The sequence below is a fragment of the Cutaneotrichosporon cavernicola genome (assembly GCF_030864355.1).
Source record: "Cutaneotrichosporon cavernicola HIS019 DNA, chromosome: 4".
Taxonomy (NCBI): Eukaryota; Fungi; Basidiomycota; class Tremellomycetes; order Trichosporonales; family Trichosporonaceae; genus Cutaneotrichosporon; species Cutaneotrichosporon cavernicola.
In genome coordinates this window covers 3,063,928-3,079,207 of record NC_083396.1, presented here as the reverse complement: position 1 = coordinate 3,079,207, position 15,280 = coordinate 3,063,928, and the positions used below count along the sequence as shown (strand labels likewise).

Genomic DNA, 15,280 nt, shown 5'->3' with positions numbered 1-15,280 from the left:
CTCTTGCTATCCTTAACCCCCCTGCTGCCTCCCCACTCCCGCCTGAACGCCCAGCTGCTCACATGAACTGTAGCCAAACTCGCCATACCCTACGCCTCCGAGATCGACTCCTTGCGCGCGACCTCCGACTGGTCGACAAAACCCTCAGGCTCCTCGGGAGGGTACTTGCGGAGCAGGAGAGTGAACACAACTGCAAGGACACCAATGAGGGCCATGAAGATTGTAGTCGCGCTCCAACCGGGAATGTACCTCGGCGCATCCGACTTGGGCCACAGGAACACGCCGTAGATGGATGCGCTGTTTCCCATCGCGTTGACGAGGGCGATCGCGACCGCGCGTTTCTCGGCCGGGAAAGCAACCACATTCGGCACCCATGTGAGGATGAGAGGACAAGCCGCGTACACGCTCCCAAAGCCGAGGATCAGGAAGACGTACTGAACCATCTTGTTGGTATTGGCCACGGTGATGATGAAGCAAATAACACCGATCGCACTTGCAATGCAAATGAACAACGGCTTGTTGCGCTTCCAATCGGCGCACATGCAGAACACGAGGATGTAGACCAACGCACTGGCGTACACGGGGATAGTGTGGTACTGGGCGTCGTAACCCTTGTATCCCATACCGGCGACGAGGGTGGGGATAAAGTACTGGATGGTTTGGGCGCCTGTTGAGAGCATGTAGAGAACGACGAGGAATCCAACGCGCCAGTCCTTGAATACCATCTTGAGCGCCTTGCCTTCTGAAACCTTTTCGCCATCACCAGTCGCACCGAGACCGTCGTATGCCAAGCGCTGGGCGGCGAGAATCTTCTCCTCCTCGGTAAGGAACTTTGTGGTGGCAGGCCAGTCGGGCATGATCATCCAGGTAAAGCAGCCGACAAAGCTGGATCCAACGCCTTCAATGATGAACAGCCACTGCCATCCGCGAAGACCCTTTGCGCCGTCGAGGTGTTGTGTGATGAGGCCAGCCAGGAGACCCGAAAAGGCGCCAGAGATAGCCGTTGCAGTGTAGTAGAGCGAGTAACGGGTCGACAGCTCGTACCGCCTGTACCATGACGAGAGGTAGAATGCGACACCAGGTGCAAAGCCGGCCTCGACGACACCGAGGGCGAAGCGCACACCAGCAAGCTGCTTCCAGTTGCTAGTGGCCGCCATGGACGCGCTCACGCCGCCCCAAAGGATGCAAAGACCAGAGAGGTACAGCGAGGGGCGGACGCGCGGGAGGATGAGGTTGGACGGGATCTCGAAGACCACGTATGAGATGAAGAAGACGAGCAAGCACACACTGTACTGCGTTGAGGTGAGGTTGAAGTCCTCTTCAAGGCCGCCGGTCTTGGCATTACCAATGTTCGCACGGTCAAGGTACGACAGTGTGTACAAGGCCCAGATACACGGCTGGAGTCAGCGTGGCCAAGTGCAAGAGACCGTGCGTAAGCTACTCACCACAATCCGCATGTCAATCTTGCGCAGAAACTTCTTCTCTGCCTCCGAGCCGGGGACGTACGATGCCGCAAGCGCCGCCTGCTGCTCGGCGACTTGGCTCGGTCCCAAATGCTCGTTCTCAAACTTGTCGGACATTTGAGGTGTGGAGCGGGGGTGTAGTGGTAGTGGTAGTGGTAGTGTTGGCCAGGTTTGGCTGCTTGCTCAAGTGGCAATGACAAGTCACGGCGGTATCGAGTAACGACGCCCCGACATGTACACTAATATAGGTGGTGCTCCGTGGAGAATGCGGAACGATGTGGTCGCGTCCGGGCCAATCTCCCCGACTCACATCTCCCTCTTGCGGGGTTGGGTTAAGGATTGTACGAACCGGACATAGCTCGCAGGCTCCGCAGCGGGGTGGCGTCTGTGTTGTTGTTGGAGCTCCATTCCGGAATTGTGGAGCTATCCTCGCGTGGTCGCATCGGGCCGAAGATCACGTGGTGCGTGTTTTACAATGCCTTTGAGCAGTCACACTACACGTCGGGATGAAAAGGAACAAGACAAGAACAAGTCTCGTGACACAACATCCGACACATCGACCCGTAGCGTCCTTGGCTGCCGGTTCACCTCGCCAAGGTGCCGCAGTCGAGCGCCCCCAGCGCTCCGGAAGATCGATACGCTGTCATTGTGGAGGTCAAAAGGTAGTCTGAAGTTGTCATGGATCTATGCCGGTATGGAGGCATGGGGACGCGGTACGAGTTGCGGCTCTTCTTGGACCTTGGACCCTCCGGTGAGGTGAGCCGTGTCTACTCGGCCGAATGCATCAGTCGCTCGTTCCTATCCATTCGCGGCGCCCACCGCCACAAACAATCAACGGCGACTTTTGGACTTTGGTCGAGTTGCAAGGCGGACCGGGCCGATAGCCGGGATTTACCGTCCCCTATCCCCGTCACGGCACGTCACCACAGCACTGCACACCATCCCGCAACAAGCCCACCCACAAGCCCCAACAGTCATGTATGTACATGTACATGGACACCTATCTCCTTGTCTCCAACTCTCTTTCACTCTCTCTCTCACTCTCACTCACTCACAATGTCGGGGCTCAAGAACAACCGCACCCTCCAGATCCTCAAGGCCGCCGAAGAGGGCCGATACGGCATCATCGCCCAGGTCGTCTACGACACCAACCAGGCTCTCGCCTTTGTTCGCGGCTGTGAAGCCAAGCGCTCGCCTGGCATTCTCCAAATGTTTCCCGTCACAGTCATGCACGGTGGCGGCGCGTTCCTGCGCTACTGTCTCGACATTGCCCATAACGCATCCGTGCCAATCTCGGTCCACCTCGACCATGCGACCGATGAGGAACAGCTCGAATATGTGCTCCAGCTAGCTGAGAATGGGACCAAGTTTGACAGTATCATGGTGGACGCTAGCCATGCCGATACCGACGATGAGAATATCGCCATTGCCCGCCCGTGGATCGAGCGGTGTAACCGCAACGGCATCGCGACCGAGGTCGAACTCGGTCGTCTCGAGGGAGGCGAGGCGGGTCTTCGTGAGATCTCGGGCGCGATGCTCACGGACCCGGAGAAGGCCGAGGCATTCATGAAGGGGTGAGTCAAGGCCGTCGTATGGGGGTGGGGAGGGGGTGGGGAGGGGGTGGGGAGGAAGCCGGCGATGGTGGAGATGAGGGCAGACCAGTGGGGACACAGCCGACGTTCCCGTCGAGAGGTTTTGCCGGTTCCACCTCGCCCCCCTCGCCCTCGCTCACTCATGGCTGACATCTCGCTAACCCCAGCACCGGCGCCGACATCCTCGCCCCCTCCATCGGCAACCTCCACGGCAGCTACAAGTTTGTCAAGGGTGGGCCCCAGTTCAGCCAGGAGATCCTCAAGGACCTGCAGGCGCGCTTTGCCGGCCGCGTCCCCTACCTGTGCCTTCACGGTACCGACGAGATCAGTGATGACCTCTTCCGCGAGTGCATCAAGAACGGCGTGACAAAGGTCAACGTCAACTCTTGGCTGCGTGACCCCTACTGCGCTGCACTGAGCAAGGGACTCGCAGACAAGACCATGCCCGAGGCCATCGACGACGCAATGGCCGCGTACGAGAGCGAGTGCAGGCGCTTCTGTGACCTTCTGGGGTCGACCGGCAAGGCCTAGATACTAGTAGATGGGAGACGCGATGCATCCCAGCACAACACAGTCTAAAGATACAAGGTCAAAAAACAGCTTCTTCTACTCACTCCGTCAGCCCCTGCACTGTGCCGTTGTTCTCCATGTTTGCGCTGTGCGCGCGGTCGATCGCGGCAAAGTACCCATCCCTGTTGTCAATTTCGACCCAATTCGCATGCTTACCACGCCGCCCAGTCATAGTGCGAGTTGGGGAGGTTGTCGAGGAACAGCAGCGCGTCGTCAAAGGGCTCGTCAAACGTCACAAGCTCAGCGCCCGTGTTCGCCTCATTAGGGTAGTTGACGACATGCGGACCTTCGCCCTCGAGTCGCTCAAGGTATCTCGTCTGCTGTGCCCGCAATGAATGAGCCGTCGGTCTACTCGGAAACGCCGGTGCGTGTTGTCCGGCCTCTGTCCCAGAGCGCGACGCGCTGCTCCCTGGTGTACCCTCCGAACGCTCATACCGATCATCGTCGGGGACAGTCTTGAGTGCCGCCTCGTACAGGAGCATCATTGTCTCGCAGCTCTTCTTGCGCGTGCTCATCTGGTCCGGCTGCAGCGCCTCTTCCCAGCGCTTGACAACGTCGTGAACAAGCTTGAGTGTCTCGAGGATCACGGGGTCCCTCTTGCGAGCCCAGCTGTGGTACTGGATCAGCGCACACGAGGTGGCCGTGTACGGGAACACATAGTACGTGTCGAGCGCGTGGTCGTGTTCGTTCAGCCATTCAATGTTCTCTCTCGACCACTGTACGAGCTGGTTCCAGCGCGCCACGTGGAGTACGATCGTGATATGCGGCGGCGGTGGGTGCGTAATGCGTAACCAGCAGCGCCAGAACAGAAACTGCACGGCCGTGAACTGCATTTGCAGCATGCCGGCAAGCGTTGAGCTATCTGGCCCCTTGAAGCGCAATGGCTCTGGAACATTGTCGTGCCAGGCGGACATCTCGTCGAGAATCCCCTGCAAGTCGGCGTCGGTGTTCTGGTTGATCCCCGACGGGCCGTACATGGTGCGTAGGATGCGTGCGGCGATGATCGCCAGCTTGACGTTCTCAATCAGTGCCGCGTAACTCTCCTCGAACACGGGACCTTCCGGTGTGATGCGGTACGGAGAGGGCAGCGGGACGTCACAGTCGGCCACATTCGTCATGACGGGCAGGCCGAGCACGCATCCGTACCATGCGTCGAACACCATGAGCGACGCCCAGATGCGGCGCTTCAGCTGCTGTGCCTCCTGCTCCTCAACCGTGAGGGGTTTCCCGCCCTTGACATAATCCTCGCGATGGAGCTTGAGGTCCTGGCCCATGCGGCACGCTACGCTAAGGCGGAGATTAGCCGCACTGGCCGTCGGCGCGGCGGGCTGGGCATTCAGGTCGCCGTTGGTGCAGCACAACAATATCGACTGCACATGTTCCATCTTGGTATGACTCAGGATCTCGTTGGCACGCAGGAGGCCGTTGACCAGCCCGCGCATCCGCGAGAAGGCTTCACGCGGAAACTCGCGGCGCGTGGCCGTCACCGCACACATTGAGTAGAGCAGTAACGGGTACGGTTTTCGTTGCCGCAAGAACTCGGCTCGGTCGACGATGGGACAGCGCTTCCAGTCGTGATCAAAGTAAGAGTTGACAAGAGCACTCATCATACTCGGAGGAAGCACGTACTTGGCGAGGCGCTGGGCGCTGGTACCGTCGGCATCGTCTGGATGTTCTGCGAATGCCTCGACCTTGATGCGCCCATCCTCGTCCTCGAACACTTCCCAGTGCTCGTGGTTGGCCATATCGAATCGCTCAAACGTGCTCGTTGGCATCTGCGAGTGTAGAAGCGACGATATCGACGCCCGGCCGCCGGGAGTTTGTCCCTCGGGACCGTTGGTCGCGGGCTTGTTTGCCGGTGATGATGCAGCCTCTGTGAGGCGCTTCTTCTTGAATCGGGTCTCTGTGATCGGCAGGAAGAAGGTGCACTCGATGCTATACTGCTTGCAGTGTGCGCAGATCGGCTGGCTTTCGTCGCCTGCGGCGAGAATGTCGCAACGAATCTTCTTGGTGCGCTAGTGTAAGCAGAGGCGGCTTCCAAGGAGCTAACATACACATGCGTCGCACGCGCGCCCAGTCTTGGTGCGCTTCTCATCTGGAGCTACGCTGGGGCTGCTGCGCTTCTTCTTCTTGTTCTGTCCGTTGTCGGGGGTACCCATACCAAAATCGAATAACCGCTGCGCGTTCACCATCGGTGTTCTTAGCGGGCCACTTTGATGAGGAAGTGGCTGTGTACCCTCGGGGCCAGGTCCAGCCGCTATAAAGGGGTTGAACTGCATAAAGTCTCGCTCGTTGGCGTCCATGGCGCGGGCATCAGGCGGTCGTTTCCCATTGAGGTTGGTTTGGGAGTTGAGGGCCACGTCCGGCGGAGGGAGGGAGAATGGGTTTGCCAAGTACACCCCCTGCTGCTGGTGATGCTGTTGTCGGTCTTGGGCTGGCTGGTTGGACTGCTTTCCATTGCCATTCATGTTGAACATTGTGGGAGAGATGCGCCGGCGCTGAGCGGATGCAAGTCGTCAGCGCCCAGACGGAGTGAATGAAGGTGCTGGCGAAAGAGAATCAAGGGATGTAGGTGCTCTCTGGGCGACAAGACTGGATTTGGGCGGATGTTGGATGGGCGTATACCGGGGGAAGGGGGGGCGGTCGAACACTTGTAGGGCGGGGGGCGGAGGGCTGAGGGCTGGGGGCGGGGAGGCGGGGTCAAGGGCTTGCGGGGACGCAATGTACCTGAATCGCTGTAGGAGTCTCGGCGTTTGAGAATGAGCGAGAGGATGCGGGGGAATGAAGGTCTCAAAGAGTAAAATGATACTGTAGGTAGAGTAAGCTGGAAGTGGGAGTGAGACAGATATCGAGATGGCTAAATGATACTACTATGTGTGGTAAGAGTAACGACAATCAGACTATAGATAGTTGTCCAGGCCCCCACCTAGTAAATCATCATACATAGCTTTCCATCATCTGTATGGACAGCTGGGCCAGCTGGGGAGTAGGCCATTAAGCTTGAGGGTATGTGGGGTTATTTAGGTAAGTGAAATGACGACCAGACTCGGCAGCTCGGCAGATCGGAACCTGGCCATGAGCCATGAGGATTGGGCAACTCAATTGTCTTTGGTGAACGGCATATGAACGGCATTAGGGGGGTATTAGCCCATTTCTGCCGTCTGCCGTCTGCGGTCTGCCTTTTGCCCACACGAGTCGTCATCTCATAGTCTTTTATGATCTCACTTCTAAATCAATTGGCTTCTTGCTTGCCGATCCAACTGCCGAAACCGTGCCGACACACTAATCCATCCAACTCTGTGGCCCCCAGCCCATAACCCAATTGACAAACCTAGCAGCTCTAGTGCTCTTCGAAACATTCGGACTCGTGCCTTCGTGACTGCAGTACACAGTACAGTACAGTTACCCACTCCCACCTCCTCTGCTTGACCATTGACAACTAGTACTTTGACGAGTCAAGACTGGTAACGGCCTAACAGTCCTACGTGGATTCAATAATCTCATGTCTGCATATGTCTTAATCATGTCTGATCGAATGGCCACCATCGCAACCACTCATGCTATCCACACAACCCACAGTACTCAATGGACAATGGACAATGGACAATGTCCGTCAGTCAGCCGATCAGGACATTCAACCTGACTCCCATCTCACTCAACCTCACGTATCAGCCTCACGCGGCTTTTGCATTGTCATTTGTCTACATGGCTGAACGCTGATGGCCTCGCCCCATTGTGTAACTTGTGTAACATCTAGAGGTACAGACATGGCCGACACGGGACGAACCTCCCCTAGTTCAGTGAGAAAATGTATCAGCTCAAGTTACTATTGTTCAGGGTGACGTGTATTCTGTGAGTGGTAATGTGTTGATGGTTGAGTCAACTAAGCAGTATGCATTCACTTGCCAAGAGTTTGATCCCGCTCTTTCGAAGTTACCGTTGGGTGCATGGGTGAGGCTGTGTGTAATGTGAGGGTAACGTATAGACAATACGCGTGTGTGGTTGGGTTCCGATGGATTCAAATGGGGGATGGGGGAAAGGGTATGCGTGTCATCTTTGGGCCTGAAAGAGGCCAAGGGGGGAGGTTGAGTATAAGGAGAGGGAGAGACCTTCCTTCCCACCTAATCCGTAATCTCACTTTGTATAACAATTCCTGTTGCAATTCCTAGATCCAATTCAATACACGACTGTAGCTGCTGTCTCATTGTGTCAGACTAGTCGTCCTCATCACCCATTCATCATTCTACATTCTACATTCAGTCTACATCAACACTCTATTCACTTCAAGTAAACTCTTCTTCCTCCTTAATCTCCCATTTGCCACTCATCAACAACCAAACACCAAACTCATCCATCTCCCTTCCTCTCTCTCTTCAACACCCACCTCACCTTTTCCCAACAACAATGTCTACCGAGATCAAGGAGCAGGTTACCCTCGTCACCTCTGACGAGGAGTCATTCAAGGTCGAGAAGAAGGTCGCCGAGCGCTCTCAGCTCATCAAGTCGATGATGGAGGGTAAGTCTTACACATTGTAGCTCGTATCACACGCGACGCGTCACCCGCGATTCCCTCCACCTCGCCTCCCCTCCTATATCGTGGGACACGCTAACCAACCAGACCTCCCCGGCCAGAGCGACGAGCCCATCCCTCTCCCCAACGTCTCGTCGGCTGTCCTCGTCAAGGTCCTCGAGTACTGCGACCACCACAAGGACGAGCCCCTGCCCGCCGCCGACGCAAACGATGCCGACGAGTCGCGCCGCAAGGCCTCTGACATCAGCGAGTGGGATGCCAAGTTTATCCAGGTGAGTCGAGTCACGCAGCTCACACGCTCGCATCCGCATGATACCCAAGGACCAAGGACGTGCGCTGATTCACCTCAGGTCGACCAGGAGATGCTCTTTGAGATCATCCTCGCCGCCAACTACCTCGACATTAAGCCCCTCCTCGACGTCGGCTGCAAGACTGTCGCCAACATGATCAAGGGCAAGACCCCTGAGGAGATCCGCAAGCTCTTCAACATTGTCAACGACTTCACCCCCGAGGAGGAGGAGCAGATTCGCAAGGAGAACGAGTGGGCCGAGGAGTGAGTATAACCTTAAGTGCTATGCTGACATTCAGCCGCTAGACGTCGCGTGCTATCTAGCTGCTCGCGGCTTGATGGTCTCGTTTCGTTGTAATCCATGTCATTGGCTGAGAGTGCGTGTGTAGGGTGACAATGTATAGCTTCGACGTGACGGGCGGCAAGGACAAGGGTGTGTATACGACAGAGTCGCAAGCGCGGCAGACAACACCACAGACTGACCAGAGGAGGTGATGGGCTCGCACAGTAGAGGAACCACGACATGGCTGGGAAGGGTGGGCCTGTGCGTTGCTGTGCAGGGCCCACTGTTCGGGTACAAGGGGCTTACAACTCTACTAGATCCTCATTGATCATTCTTGCCCAATTGCCCAGATGCCCATTGCCCATTGCCCATTGCCCATTAGCTGATGCTCTCTCCACCAATCTACCAGCCACGGCGAACAAACAATGCAACTGAACAGTTGTGCAGTCAGTTAATTGTACAGGTCTGCTGGCTAGTGCGAAAGACGGAGCCGAACAACTCGACGGCTGGCGCCACCCACATCACTCTCAACTCCACCACCGCCCTCCCTCGGACAAGTTACCCCCCTGTCAACCTCTCCCATCCCTCATCCCAAGAAAGGGTGCATGATAAGCTACAGTCTATGCTCGTTCCAACCTCCACCGCCTGCCATCACGAGGCGTCTCTAGCATCGCGCCTACGCAGCTCAGCCTAGGCCTCGTACTCGTGAATCGCCTTGACCTTGGCCGCGCTCGCACTCGCCTCGTCAAACACGTATCCCAGCCACTCGCGGGCGAGGCGGCGTGCAAGCTCGATACCAATCACGCGCTGGCCCATACACAGAACCTGGGCGTTGTTGGAGAGGATGGCGCGCTCGACCGAGAAGCTGTCGTGGGCCGTGACGGCTCGGATGCCAGGGACCTTGTTGGCCGAGATGGCGACGCCGAGGCCTGGAGTCAGAATGGGGGCCATCGAGACGGGAGTGAGATTGTGTCGCCAACCGTCACAACTCACCAGTGCCACAAATCAACAGCGCCCGGTCCGCCTCCCCCGACGCAACCTTGCGCGCAGCGTCAACTGCAATGTGGGGATACGCCGTCTTGTCATCCCCGGTAATCCCCACATCAATGACGGCCTTTACGCGCGGGTCCTTCTCGAGATCAGCCTTGATCTGGTCCTTGTACTGCAGGCCGGCGTCGTCGCATCCCACGACAATGGTGTACTGCGGCGTGGTCATCGTGGGGGTGGGTTCGGGGGGTGGGGTGGGGTTGTCTTGGTAGGCTGGGGCCTGGGTGGAGTTGGGCTGATGGAGAGTGAGCTGGTGGAGAGAGGAGAGTAAGAAGAAGAGTGAGCAGTCGATGAGTATCTGCTCTTAGCATTCATGTTACTTTACTAGCACCACTGAGCAAGATGGCATAAAGCCGGATCGGCGGGAACTGGCGGCAATCCGCCCCAGTCTCCTGGTCACCTAACCTTAGACCCGTGTCCGGAGTTTTGGTTCCCGCCACCACAAATTGTTCCATCGTTCCGGCTGCGAGTTGAGAGATTGGACGCGATTGACTTTTGGTGACTACGTGTTGGACGTGGAGAGACAGATAACCTCCCACCCAACTCACAGAAGAGTACATCTATGGCCTGTTCGGACGCTCTCAAGTGCTGTCTCGAGAGGATCTGCATCTAATGGGACTAGGTCAGACGACATCGTGGACGTGTTCAGAGTTGCATGTCGGTACTTGAAGACATGCCTGCTCACTGAGGTATCTAAAGAATGCTCGCACGCCAATGTCAGCCCAGACTCTACTGGATCCACGACGCTCTTCGCCCACTCAACCCGCAACGGACAAGTAAATGCAACATATGACACATCTCCACTGTTTCTACTGACTTGCTCACTTGCTCACTTGCTGGCACCTGTATCCGTCAGCACTAGCCACGAAACAGAAAAAAGAGACAAGAGTGTCAGGTACAATGTAAAGTAGCTTCTTGTGCCGGTGTCAAGCCGGCTCAGGCTCATTAAATCAGGTTTGTAGAGCATCATCCAAGAGAAGAAGAAACAAGACTCACTCTCACTACATGCCGACCATGAGCTCGCCCTCGACGGCTCCAACCTCAAGGCCACAGTCGAGCAACGTCTGCGCATACTTGAGCGGCTCCGAGCGCTTCAGGTACTTGAACACGCGTGCGCGCTTGTGAATGGCCATACGAAGGCGACGGCGATTATGAAGATCGCGCGGGTTGTCCTCGACATGGCGCCACATCTCGCGAATCTGGTGCGTCAAAAGAGCTGCCTGAACAATCGTGTTGCCAGTATCCTTGTCGTTCTTGCCAAACTCATTGACGATACGCGCACGGTTGACTACTTCGATACCGCCCTTGTCGGCATTACGCAGGTCGAGGATACGCCGCATGACTTCGCTCTGCTGGCCCTGTTCGACGGCCTGCGCCTCGCTCTGGTGTGGACGCTCAGGGTCAAACGAGAGAGCACTTGTCGCAAGTGGAAGCGCACCAAACAGCAGTTCACGGTCGGCCGCATTTAACCCGTACACGTAGTGTTTTGGCTCTTCACCAGCAGCGTAATTTGGCGGAGGAGTGTACCACACATCGTCGGCCTTGATGACCGTCTTCTCAAGGCGCGAGCCAGAGTATAGTGCCGACGGGCCACTGGGGTCGTTTTTCCTCGACCCAAGAGCAAGGTGAACCGCACCCTCCGTGTCGGCGATAGCCTGCTTCTCACGACCCGCATAGACCTTTTTACGCTTCCGACGAGCCTGCGCCTTGTGTGCAGACTCGCGGCTCACCACGGCCGAGGCATGAAGCGCGCGCGACGTCGAGGGGCCGGCCGCACATACGACTGGCGTCAGTTGTAGAAGGACGAAAAGGACGAGCTCAACTCACGCTGAGAGAGTGATGCTCGTGTTGCCGAGTAAAAGGAGAGGGACATGGTTTGAAGCAAGAGATGGTTCAGACAACTGTCTTCCAGACTTTTGCTGTCTAAATCTCTGGCGACACTTTCCGAAACAAAGATCCTCCTACCAGAGCAAGCCAAATGCCACGTGGCATTATCTCCGCTCCCTACATCTCGGAAACACGGATTGTGGCAGTTGGACCTCCACTTGAACAAGAGATCACCATGAGCATCTCCCATGACATGCAGTCTAACTATACTATCAACGTCTACACCCAGCTCAGGACCGCCATCCACACCACCTGTGCAGCAGCCACTATGAACAGGAATAGCACGCGCCGGCTCCGCTGACCGTGGGAAAGTGTTGCAGCTGACGCGCTCACGCTAGAATCGGGAAGCAGCACATACTTGAGAGAGCGGAGCTGATGTCAGCTTAGTGCAGAAAATCCTAAGCTGTACTCACAAGGAAGAAGGCGTTGGCGCACGCGACGTAGAGGAAGACTGTCGCAGTGGCCACGCGACCGAAGGAGAGAAGCGATGCAAGGACCGTGATGATGATTCTGCGAGTTAGATTTCATCAGTCTCACTAGGACTCACCCCACAAACTTGTACCCCCCATACGCGAGGAGCTCGACGCCGCTCGCACCGCCGCCACGCACGTCGAGGAAGTAACATCCGAGCTTGATCGCAAAGAATTCCGTGACGACAACGGCGATCGCCTTGCTCGCCGCGTAGCCGAGGACCTCGGGGTGGAAGCGCTTGCCGAGGCCGGCCGCCAGTGCGGAAAGGAGCGTGTATGTCACGAGCGCCATTGCTCCTTGTCAGCTCAATCGCATGATCAGCGGAGCGGACGTACTTGGAATGTACAGGTCAGGCGCGTTAATGTCATCTCTGGGCGGCTGCCAGGACTCGACATGGGCACCTGCCTCGCCTGTCCGACGTGGCTGGCGTGCCCACGGGCGGTGGCGCCAGGGGAAGAGCACAATGCGGAGCTTGCGGAGCACGTAGCCGTTCGTGACGGCAAAGCACGTCTTGACTAGTGGAAGAGGAAGGTACCGCGAGAACTCATGTCAGCTTGTCCTGAAAGCGCATGAGCTCACATTCTTCTCAACGTAATCCTGGCCAGCTGCCACTGCGCTCTTGCCAAACTGCATACCCATCTGCGCCGTCGCGTCGTTGACAGGCCACCCGAACCCGGCCGGCTGCCCATATCCCATCGGCGCGTGCGGCTGCTGCCCATAGCTCCGACTGTGCATTTCGCCTTGCGGAGGGGCGTAGGCGCTCGTCGAAGCGTGTGGAGCCTGGTGATGCCCAGGCCCAGGCGCCTCGGCTTGCTGATGTATGCTGCCAACGGGTGGGGATGAGTAGCGGACGTAGCCTTCGCCCATCTCGAGCGACGTGCGGCCATACGATGAGGTCGAACTGCGCCCTGGGGTTTGAGGCGGTTCTGGGGGTGGGTACGCCGGATGCGTAGGCTTTGGGTGCTGAAGAGGAGGTGGTGAGCGGGACGACATGTAGGGCGGAGATGCCATGTTTGTCGTGAGAGCTAGATGAGAGGAGGGGGATGTTGTCGTGTTGGCTTATTACTGTTCAATCTCCGCACGCTTGCAAACACACCTCCACGCGTTCATCGTCATCGAGGCAACCCAACTAACCCATTTAACAATATTTGACCCTGTTTGTTTTCGATTTAATCCAAAAATGTCTGAACGTCGGGTGGCAATTCTAGGCTAGACCTCCACCCAATAGCTCCCACAACCACCACCAACACTATGAGCGACGCCCAGCCAAAGCGCAAGTCGGGACGGACAGCAGAGCAGCAGGCAGCGCGGGATGCTCGCAAGGCTGCCAAGAAGGCTGCGGCTGAGGCAGCAGCCGCTGACAACGGTGCTGCGAACGGCGAGACCAACGACGAACACACCGATGAGGGCGGCGAGAAGCGCAAGCGACCCGTGTACGAGGACGCCGAGATGCTCGAGGTCGACCTCAAGGCTGGCGTGCCGCTGTCCAAGGCCGAGATGCGCGCGGCTAAGAAGCGTGTCAAGCTCGGACAGGCGCCCGTGGAGAAGAAGGCAGACTACATGAAGAAGGCCAAGAAGCTGGCTGGGGATGAGGAGGAGGAGGGAGAAGGAGAGGAGGGTGCTGAGGGCCACGCCCGAAGGAAGGAGAAGGCCGCTCCCAAGGAGGAGAAGAGCCAGTTCAGTGTTTGGATCGGTAACATGTCGTTCCGCACACAGCCAGACGCGCTCAAGACCTGGATGCAGACCGGTATTACCGAGAGTGGTGGTGAGGACGACTGCATCACCCGCGTCTACCTTCCCAAGAAGGCCGCACGTGGCGAGTTCTCGGAGAACAAGGGGTGAGCTAGCAATGCCTGACTCTGAGCTGACAACAGCTTTGCATATATCGACTTTAAGACTGAGGAGCAAATGCTGTTGGCGATGGGGCTGAGCGAGCGCCCGCTCGACGGACGTCGACTGCTCATCAAGGCCGGGAACGACCACAAGGCAAACCCGAACGCGCGGACGCCCAAGACGATCCCCAGTGGACCCGGAACTGCAGCCGTTGGCAAGCAGAAGCACGCCGAGAGCAGCACCCTCTTTATCGGCAACCTGCCATTCGATGTGACCGAGGAAGAGCTGCGCGAGCTCATCGAGGACAACTGTGCCGAACTGATCGCCGAGCAAGAGGAGGCCGAGCCCAAGCAGGAGGAGGCTGACCCCGAGCAGGAGGAGGGGGAGGGGGAGGGCGACGAGGAGATGGACGAGGAGGCGCGCGAGGCCGCCCGCGAGAAGCGTGCCAAGGAGACTCTCACGAAGGGGAAGCGCGGGTCTGCTAAGGCGGGACTCATCAAGACCCGCGTGGCGCAGTTCGAAGACACTGGGCGGTGCAAGGGGTGAGCACTCTGACGTACGTACGTCGCTGACATCAGATTCGCGTTCTGGGACTTCAAGTCGCCGGTGCACGCGCGTGCGGCGCTCATGAACAAGAAGAACCACTTCCTGCGTGGCAGCAAGCTCACGCTGCAATACGCGAGTCAGGAAGCGACCAAGCGTGCCGGCGGCAAGCGCAAGCGTGACGACGACTCGCGCCCCGCCAAGTTCCAGCGTCGTGAGCGGCCGCAGAGGTACTTTGAGGGCAACGGTGATGCCGAGAGCGCGCCTGCGTCTGCGCACGCACCAGCCAGGACCGACTTCAAGTCGGAGGCCGCAGCGCAGGCACGTATCGCGGCCATGGTGTCTGGTGGTGGAGAGGAGGAGCGCACCGATAAGCGCGATAAGCGCGGCAAGAAGTGGGAGTCGGCTGGTCGGCCACGACCCGGTGCGGCGCTGATGATGGCCCAGCGTGAGAAGGTGGGGATTGTGGAGAGCGCTGGGTCCAAGATTACATTCGACTAGAGATGGTGTACGTGACATGCATGCAGTGGGCGTGGTTGGGTGGTTTGTGCGTGTTTAGTTTACAGAGTTGGTGAGATTGAGTGACTGCCCATGTGTGTGGTGTGCACGAGTCATTGAAATTTGGTTCCGTTGTCCCGAGTTGCTCCTCTGGCTCTCTGGCTGACCACCCTGTTCCCCTCTCTTCCGCTCAACTCACCACTCATCTTCCTTCAACCCCCATCACCTCGCCGCCGCAGCGCGCCGCCTTTTTGTTCTACCCCGCGCCGCGCT

The 15,280-nt window shown here is 57.6% G+C and overlaps 8 protein-coding genes across 8 annotated transcripts; 3 read left to right on the top strand and 5 right to left on the bottom strand.

Moving 5' to 3' along the window:
- Nucleotides 1-89: 89 nt before the first annotated feature.
- On the bottom strand, nt 90-1,580 carry CcaverHIS019_0411820 (uncharacterized protein; the record flags this gene model as incomplete). Its single annotated transcript, XM_060601099.1, has 2 exons — nt 90-1,397; nt 1,446-1,580. 2 exons carry the CDS (start codon nt 1,578-1,580, stop codon nt 90-92), a joined length of 1,443 nt encoding a protein of 480 aa, XP_060457627.1.
- Nucleotides 1,581-2,519: 939 nt separating this feature from the next.
- On the top strand, nt 2,520-3,586 carry CcaverHIS019_0411810 (uncharacterized protein; the record flags this gene model as incomplete). Its single annotated transcript, XM_060601098.1, has 2 exons — nt 2,520-3,037; nt 3,223-3,586. 2 exons carry the CDS (start codon nt 2,520-2,522, stop codon nt 3,584-3,586), a joined length of 882 nt encoding a protein of 293 aa, XP_060457626.1.
- Nucleotides 3,587-3,665: 79 nt separating this feature from the next.
- CcaverHIS019_0411800 (uncharacterized protein) lies at nt 3,666-5,928 on the bottom strand (the record flags this gene model as incomplete). Its single annotated transcript, XM_060601097.1, has 3 exons — nt 3,666-3,747; nt 3,782-5,640; nt 5,680-5,928. 3 exons carry the CDS (start codon nt 5,926-5,928, stop codon nt 3,666-3,668), a joined length of 2,190 nt encoding a protein of 729 aa, XP_060457625.1.
- Nucleotides 5,929-8,029: 2,101 nt separating this feature from the next.
- sconC (uncharacterized protein) lies at nt 8,030-8,751 on the top strand (the record flags this gene model as incomplete). Its single annotated transcript, XM_060601096.1, has 4 exons — nt 8,030-8,141; nt 8,244-8,428; nt 8,507-8,709; nt 8,745-8,751. 4 exons carry the CDS (start codon nt 8,030-8,032, stop codon nt 8,749-8,751), a joined length of 507 nt encoding a protein of 168 aa, XP_060457624.1.
- Nucleotides 8,752-9,418: 667 nt separating this feature from the next.
- Nucleotides 9,419-9,944, bottom strand: CcaverHIS019_0411780 (uncharacterized protein; the record flags this gene model as incomplete). Its single annotated transcript, XM_060601095.1, has 2 exons — nt 9,419-9,657; nt 9,722-9,944. 2 exons carry the CDS (start codon nt 9,942-9,944, stop codon nt 9,419-9,421), a joined length of 462 nt encoding a protein of 153 aa, XP_060457623.1.
- Nucleotides 9,945-10,604: 660 nt separating this feature from the next.
- On the bottom strand, nt 10,605-11,648 carry CcaverHIS019_0411770 (uncharacterized protein; the record flags this gene model as incomplete). The annotated part of the gene is made up of 4 exons (XM_060601094.1): nt 10,605-10,618; nt 10,772-10,776; nt 10,850-11,558; nt 11,603-11,648. 4 exons carry the CDS (start codon nt 11,646-11,648, stop codon nt 10,605-10,607), a joined length of 774 nt encoding a protein of 257 aa, XP_060457622.1.
- Nucleotides 11,649-11,881: 233 nt separating this feature from the next.
- Nucleotides 11,882-13,144, bottom strand: hrf1 (uncharacterized protein; the record flags this gene model as incomplete). The annotated part of the gene is made up of 5 exons (XM_060601093.1): nt 11,882-12,034; nt 12,076-12,172; nt 12,210-12,426; nt 12,469-12,676; nt 12,713-13,144. 5 exons carry the CDS (start codon nt 13,142-13,144, stop codon nt 11,882-11,884), a joined length of 1,107 nt encoding a protein of 368 aa, XP_060457621.1.
- A 240-nt stretch (nt 13,145-13,384) lies between these two features.
- On the top strand, nt 13,385-15,010 carry NOP13 (uncharacterized protein; the record flags this gene model as incomplete). The annotated part of the gene is made up of 3 exons (XM_060601092.1): nt 13,385-13,971; nt 14,008-14,508; nt 14,545-15,010. 3 exons carry the CDS (start codon nt 13,385-13,387, stop codon nt 15,008-15,010), a joined length of 1,554 nt encoding a protein of 517 aa, XP_060457620.1.
- Between the last annotated feature and the right edge of the window lie 270 nt (nt 15,011-15,280).